The sequence below is a fragment of the Taurulus bubalis genome (assembly GCF_910589615.1).
Source record: "Taurulus bubalis genome assembly, chromosome: 17".
NCBI lineage: Eukaryota > Metazoa > Chordata > Actinopteri > Perciformes > Cottidae > Taurulus > Taurulus bubalis.
The window spans coordinates 237,501-245,000 of record NC_136605.1 but is presented as its reverse complement, the minus strand read 5'-3'; the positions used below and the strand labels follow the sequence as shown (position 1 = coordinate 245,000).

General features: G+C 46.4%; 1 protein-coding gene across 1 annotated transcript in view; it reads left to right on the top strand.

The window, feature by feature from the left end:
- cog1 (component of oligomeric golgi complex 1) overlaps positions 1-5,619 on the top strand; it is a gene marked incomplete at its 5' end in the record, with an annotated part of 12,717 nt that extends 7,098 nt beyond the window's left edge. The window contains 8 exons of the mRNA XM_079233301.1: positions 164-618; positions 1,468-1,614; positions 1,697-1,858; positions 2,954-3,078; positions 3,198-3,306; positions 3,443-3,552; positions 4,283-4,364; positions 5,435-5,619. Coding sequence (XP_079089427.1) covers positions 164-618; positions 1,468-1,614; positions 1,697-1,858; positions 2,954-3,078; positions 3,198-3,306; positions 3,443-3,552; positions 4,283-4,364; positions 5,435-5,572 — 1,328 coding nt within the window. The 3' untranslated portion in view covers positions 5,573-5,619. The remainder of the gene's footprint in view (positions 1-163; positions 619-1,467; positions 1,615-1,696; positions 1,859-2,953; positions 3,079-3,197; positions 3,307-3,442; positions 3,553-4,282; positions 4,365-5,434) is intronic.
- Between the last annotated feature and the right edge of the window lie 1,881 nt (positions 5,620-7,500).

The following is a 7,500-nucleotide window of genomic DNA, read 5'->3' as shown; positions in this document are numbered from 1 at the left end:
ATTTTCCTCTAGGTGTGTGTGTGTGTGTGTGTGTGTGTGTGTGTGTGTGTGTGTGTGTGTGTGTGTGTGTGTGTGTGTGTGGCTGTGGCCTAGCTTCAGACTGTTCAGTGTCCAGCCTTGTAGCACAAGCTAAATAGGGCTAATATTCATCTTGTCTCTGTAGGGTCTGACTCCAGCTCAGTCCCAGTCCTCTCCTCTGATCCCAGTGAGAGCTCACCAGCTTCCTCTTTTAACCGCTTCACGGACTCTCCAGCGGTGGAGGACGCGCTGCGTGGCGGCTGCATGGCTTGCGTCCGCCACATCCTGTCTTCCATCCGCTCTGAACTGGCCTCGGCCTCGCCTGAGCCCAGCCCCGCCTGCCTCAGTGCAGTCCTTTTCATGGCCAGGCTGTGCCAGTCCATGGGGGAACTCTGCCCTAACCTGAAGCATTGCATCCTGGGAAAACAGAAGCGTTCTGAGGCCACAGCAAAAGGGACCCCCAGACAGGGCAAGAAGTTGGGCAAAGCCAGGACGACTCCGGAGGTCAGCCCCGTCCAGGCCAAGTGGGCCGGCCTGAAGGAGGAGCTGCTCGCTTGCAGCATGGAGGCGTACCGCATCTGGAGCTCCGCCCTCTCCAAAGTTAGACACTGCCAGACATCGAGATGTATTTATGTGGATCTTTTTGTTGTTAGCCGGGGTCGTAAACTGTAGGTCAAATGTTTTGGAACAGTTCCAAATGATTAATTTACGAGCTTTTTGTAGTAACATCTTACAGCCAAGGATAAAGAGGTCGTTGTCATCCATCACCAGATACCATCTTCAAACAGAGATGGGGGTTATCCCCCAGTATAGGAGTACACTGAGGTTACATGATGTCCTGTAGGAGATACATTTGCTGGTTTTGACTTAAATGCAGGAACTCCAAAATCTTACACAAACTATATCATTGTTTAATAAACCCTAGGTAAGCCCGTACTGTCCACATAGGTCCTAAACTTTGCCTAAATTTAGGGTAGTTATCAACTTTTATTTGTATTTTCTTTTTTCCAACCCTTATTCTCTGTGGACTTCTAATTCATTCTGTCACCAAAAGGCCTTTACACTAAAATAAGGCCTTAATCTCACATCATCATGTGTTTCACAATGTGGAAAAAAACATTGGAGCTCCTTTTGAGGTTTTAAAGCTGCATTGATTATTTTGGTCACTGACAACCATCCGACGTCTACTTAAATGACCATATAACATGTTGGCTACCCACTTCTCCCAGCCTTCATTGCACCAATGCGATCGTAAAAATGGTATTTGTGGAATTGAGTAAAAAGTTACAGCTGCACTAATCAACATAAATGTGTTAACATTGTATCAAATGTTTAATGTGAAAGGTGTTTCCTGTCCTCACAGACAGTTATTCACTGTGTAGTTTCCTCAGCTCTACAGAGGTTTGAGAGTTTGAGAGCAAGCAGGAGCGTCCCTGTGTGTCCTTCCAGGTTCTGCTGGAGAAGTTCGCCACAGCGCTGCATGCTGACTCTGCCGGTGCCATCCTCACTACAGCAACGAACTGGGAGGACCTGGAGATCCAAGAAGAAGCCGAGTCGGGGAGCAGCGTCACATCCAAAATCCGTCTTCCAGTCCAGGTTAGCCAGCGGGACCTCGGGAAGCACAACAATGATTTCCGATTGTTTTAGTGGCCTGACGTGCCGCTCGTCTCCTCCACAGCCGTCGTGGTTCGTGCAGGCGCTGCTGTTCCAGCTGTGTGTGGAGGTGAACCGGGTGGGGGGCCACGCTCTGCCCCGGCCGACGCTGCAGGAGCTGCTGCAGACCTGTCTGGCTCAGGGCCTGCACCACTACCACAGCCTCACACAGCAGTCCCCCAGCAGGGTAACTAACCCTAACCCTAACCCTAACCTCTGAAAGGCTTATGCTGCGTTCACACTGTTTTCGCAACGCTTTTTCGCCTGAGTTTACTCGCCTGAGTTTACTCGCCTGAGTTTACTCGCCTGCGATTACTTGCTCGAGTCTATGTGGGTGTTTCGCGTCATTCGCGCCATCGCTTTTTCACGGCGGAAAGGGGCAGCGGCTTATCTCCGTGGCTTTACTCCGTGAAAACAGTTAGCGTTTCCGCCATCACCATTGAAATAACCTCTAGTTCTGCTTTATACTTGTTGTGGAAGTCCCACACACGTCGGAAACATCAAACTCCATGGTGTCTGGGTTCATAATATTATCCGTAGGCACACACAGCTCCGACCTGCGTCTGAATGAAGCCGGGTGGAACTGTAATAAGGCTGCTTTGCATTTTGAGTATGTTTTTTAGTTTCATGTGTTTATTTCTATCACAAAGTTTGACAGAAATCAGCCTCACAATGCAGGCAGTACGGCCGTGTAGCATCTCCAATAAACGGCTTCAGTCAGCCTTTGAATTCAGGGTTCGATTCCCACTCCTTCTGTATATAACTCTCTTGATGTGAACGCAGCATTGGGGTATGCGTAAGCATGTTTGTTCATGACTTGACCAGCAGTTGACTAAATAAGGAGCTTATGATCGTATCACAAAATCGTCCTAGCTAGCTGTTGGAAATAGCAGTTTACTGGTTTATTTAGTCCTCCTGGAGTTTGTTGACTTCATGCATGTTACATTTCCATCGTACATACATTGACAAAAGGATAAATGAAGGCACACATTAAGTTATTTAGTAAAAGTTACAACAAGGGATTTTCATTTGGAGTTGATTTTGGCGGTCCCTGTGGACAAAAGTGGTAGTGTTTCCAAGCACCAGATTCTCTTTAGAAAACCCTTAACTTGAGTCTGACAGTCTGTCCTCGGTCCTGGTCCAGAAAAGGAAAGTTCCTCACAGTAGCTTTCAGATTCCTGTGATACACTGACTATTCTACTCCTGATATGAAGAGCATTGTGGAGTGCATGTTCTCATCATTCTGTGAGTCTCTCTGCTCTGTTTCTGTTCCTTCATCCAGGAGGGTGCGTTTCCCATGACTCAGAACAGAGCCTTACAGCTGCTGTTTGACCTTCGCTACCTCAACACCACACTGGGCAGCAGGGCGGAGGAAGGAAAGAGCTCCCGATCCCAGCAAGACCCCAGGTAATGGAAGATGGGAGAGCGGTGGTTTATTTCAGGAGTTGGAGGACAAAAGCATTTCTCTTAAATGTAAAGTCCTGATGGCTCTGAAAGCTGTAAACATTGTGTTGTGTGTTTTCCAGATTCCACGAGGTCTGTGATTGGCTGGAGGGCTTCATCGACCCGTTTGACCTGGACGTGTTCACAGCTCCGCTCAACACCAACCTGAGCCGCCTGTCCCAGCGCACCTCGGTGCGTTCAGCCCCAACAACGCCGTGTAGTCGTAGCTTGATGATGTATAGAACCGGCTTTGACCCCAGAGAAGAGTGAACATTGTCTAGCTGTAGCAGCAGACATCATAATGGGTTCACGTGTGGTTGTGTCTCAGGTGCTGCTGGGCCTGCTGACGGGCTCAGAGAAGCAGTTTGCCTTGCGGAGCAGCAGCGTGAACTCCCAGGAGCCTTACAACATCCTGCCGCTGGCCAGCAGCCAGATCAGGTCAGTGCTCTGTAGAACATGTCATATACATCCTCAGCATGAACAACTAACACACTATCACTGAGACCACAAAATGTACCTGGACATATGTGGACACTGTCCTCCAGACCAGCGCTACACGTTCTAGTTTTGAATGTCGGCCTAAGTTTCCCTGTAGCTGCAACCAGAAAGCCAGATGAGCAGCAGCAGATGTCAAGTATTGTGTGTGTGTGTGTGTGTGTGTGTGTGTGTGTGTGTGTGTGTGTGTGTGTGTGTGTGTGTGTGTGTGTGTGTGTGTGTGTGTGTGTGTGTTACACATTGAAGCAATGACGACACCCGACTTTATTTTTTCACTGAAACTGCCGTGACACAGATGGATCATTTGACCAGGGAGGAGCGACCTCTCTGCTACTCGTGTGATATCCCTGAGTAATATATTTCACACACGGAGCACATTCATCCGAATTAGCAGGAGTTATTTACAGCTGGTCTAGTGTCCCGCCTGAAGGCCTCGCCCAGTACTGATGCAGTACCACAGCTTAGTGAGAGAAACCTAACGGCTGTTATGCACAAGCATTTTTCACTCGGTTTTAGTACAAATGTGTCCGGTTGCAGCTGAGATTCAAATAATCAGCTTCGTCACAATGACTTAACAGACAATCTAATACCCAGTCTTTCTAGTGTTAACCAGGAAGAGGGGTGTGTATATCTGTATTTTAATAATAGTGTTTCAATGTTCTGCCCCCTGCAGGTTCGGCTTGCTGCCGCTCAGCATGTCCAACGTGCGTCAGTCCAAGTCAGCCACCCGGAGTGGTGGAGCTGCTCACAAGCTGGTGAGGGACGGAGCTGCGGTCGCATTTCTCAAGAGTCTGACTGAGCTCACGTTGGTGTTTCATGTGCTGACACTTTCCACAGTTGGTCTTCATTTCTCTGTTTCTTGTTTTGTTCTGTTACACCTTCTGCCTCCCAGAGTTTTTGAGTGCGAGAAACCCAGGCAAGTTGGTTGTGTGTGTTGTATTCAGTAGTGCTTGGTTTACTGTTGGTGCATTTGCAGTGTGACAGGGATTAAGATGTTTCTCACTAATCTCCTGGGCTCGTAATGTAGCTCAGGATCAGGCTATTGACTGGAGAGGCCTATTCTTACCTGGTTTTAAATGGACCAATCCCATCTTCAGATCAATGTATAAATTAGTAAAGTCTGTGTTAAGGTCAGCAGAAATAGAAAAAGCAGACTTTATGCAGCTAGATGGGATTCGTCCAAAACCGTCACTTTTGAAGCTTTCTTATTAAAAAAGCAACACACTGACATTTTGGGAAATAGTCTTTATTAGTCACTTGCTGTCTTACCAACAGTCACATGACAACAATATCAGTTGGCTTTGGCGCTTGTAGAAGCTGAATGGCCACCTGTGCTTTCATTCTTTATGCTAAGCTAGGCTAACCACGTCTCATCTCTGTACAGGGTTCACAGAGGGGAACAACATTTAGCATGCTAAAGTGGAAGCATGTTATGGACGCCTAGATCATTTCATTGTATTTAACCTTTGGCTATTGGACCTTTTGGATCCACTAATGTCAGTCGACATCTGAAATACTGAAGTGTTAGCATCGAGCGCCATAGCCAGGAGCTACCTAGCCCTGATCCGGGACCGTCATGCTACGCATCAGTGCTGGATTGTCACTTTCTGGTGGCAGAAAACCCCAAATATTCCTATCACTGTCTTTACTAATCCCTAATGAATCATACGGGTCCTTGAGTAACCGAAATGTCCACATCCCAGGAGACCTTGACAGTCCTGGATCAGGACTCTTTGTCACTGACCGTGGTAAACCGGGGACGATGGAGTAGTATTGTGCCGATGAGACCAACAGGACAACCTGACGTCTTCTGCTTCCTCCTCAGGCACCTCCAGCCTCCGTGGCGGGCAGCGAGGACAGCTTCCGGCCGGGCAGCCTGTTCAGACAGCTGGCGGATCAGGACGAAGACACAGCCGCTCCGTCTTTATTCAAACTCAGCTGGCTGTCTAGCATGGCCAAATAACCCTTTATTGCTCAAGACTTTTTATTTGACCTTGCAGAAACTTTGTAAAAATTAAAATGTATAGTAAAAATAACTTTCCTTTCCTTGTGTGACTTAATTAACTTGATCAACTGATGCAAATGGAGCTTTTATGGAAATTGCTGAAGTGTAATTCATATATGCCAGCTAGTAGCACTTAACTAGCACTGGGTGTTGTCAATGCTTGCACTCTTAGGTTCATGATGTACGTCAACGAGCAGCAGCGTCGTTCTCATACTAGTTTGCGTACAGTGTGAATTTGGACGTGGAGGAAAGAGATTTCCACCAGTAGACCTATCCGTGTATTTATCTCAAAGAGCTGCTGTGCCTCAGTACAGCCTCACAGAGCTGCTAGCACTGCTAGCCTGTTCAGTGTGTGCTACAGATCTGATTTCTTATCCAACATGCAGGTGAGCCCCTGCTGTTCGTAGGATATCTTGCTAAATGTAGCATTGATCTCCAGAGATGTGCACAACCAATTGTCCTGAGGAACAAAGTGTACATGAGGTAGCATCACGTGAATGTGTTACAGGACCTTTGACCTTAACGTGGTATAGCAACGGACAACACAGAAAGGTTCGAGTCAAAGCAGCAGAGGCATGTATTGTCATGTTTAGTCCCCACTAAGTTCCAAACATGTTCGATCCTATACTTCCCATAATGCAACCAACGGCATCTTGTTGTTTCGACCCTTCCTGCTTGGTAAATAGCCACATCTTCCAAACTAGTTACCCAGTCTGTAAAGCAGACTCTGTTCAAAGTTACTGGGAAGTTATTGGTGAAGTCATTACAGTCCCACGTAGTTTACGTGTAGTTTGGGCTATACAAATAAACTGAATTGAATTGATGGATTTCATTAGCTGCAGTGGTTCTGAAATAATACCTTTTAGTTATAACCTTTGTTACAGCTATATTTGACACGCATACTTTAGTATTTTGCATTATTTTCTCATTATGTAGTATCCTTTGTGACAATGTAACATCCCCATGTTGTAGTAATCGGTTGATTAGACGCCATCATCATGTTTTGTCTTGGCATGTACAGCCTCTGGTGGAAATGCTCTGCAGTAGGTTCTGAACTACACTAGTCCCTTGTTTGTGACAGACACACACACACACACACACACACACACACACACACACACACACACACACACACACACACAGTCTGTTTATTGATCTCATTTATTCCATTTGGGAAAGTAAACAGTTTTGCATTGTGTGCAGAGCCTCCATAGACAAATTAGCAAACATATAACTACTAGTGATGCGAGATGAAGCTTCCTGAAGCATTGAAGCTTTCCATCCAATCGGTTCGCTCATGAGCCGAAGCTTCATGGAGCTTCATTTGCTCTACTGCGCCACCAAGTGGACAATACATGTAAAACAGGCAGAGTGATCATAACGTGTGAAGCTTTAACTTGAATAAATTATGTTTTTGACGCCAATACATCAATTATTAACTTATTAATATTGTGTCTATCTTCATGATTTAATGGCGGGGTCAAAATCAAAACTCGAAACAAATTGGGAGAGGGTTGTGATGTGACTGTCGGTTAGTGGTTAGAATATCCGACTCTCAGTCAGAGGATCGGTGTTTCGAGCCTCGGCTCCGTTAGTCCATGTTGATGTGTCCAATATTTTTAAATTTTTTTAAATAAAAATAAGAACTTTTCCACAGTGTTGGGCTTTTTGAGACTATTTCTCCTGCTTTATAAAATACCCTTCACAGGCACACATGAAGCTGGTACAGAGAGGAAGGGGGAATCCATTGAGTTTCGCTGCCCCTTATATTTCAAATCGCACGGCAAACCCACGAACCATGTTCTGAATCAATCACGTGGTGCGGGCGGCTCGCGAGGCTTCGAACGTCACCGCATACGTCATCGACACAAGCCTCGATACGCGCT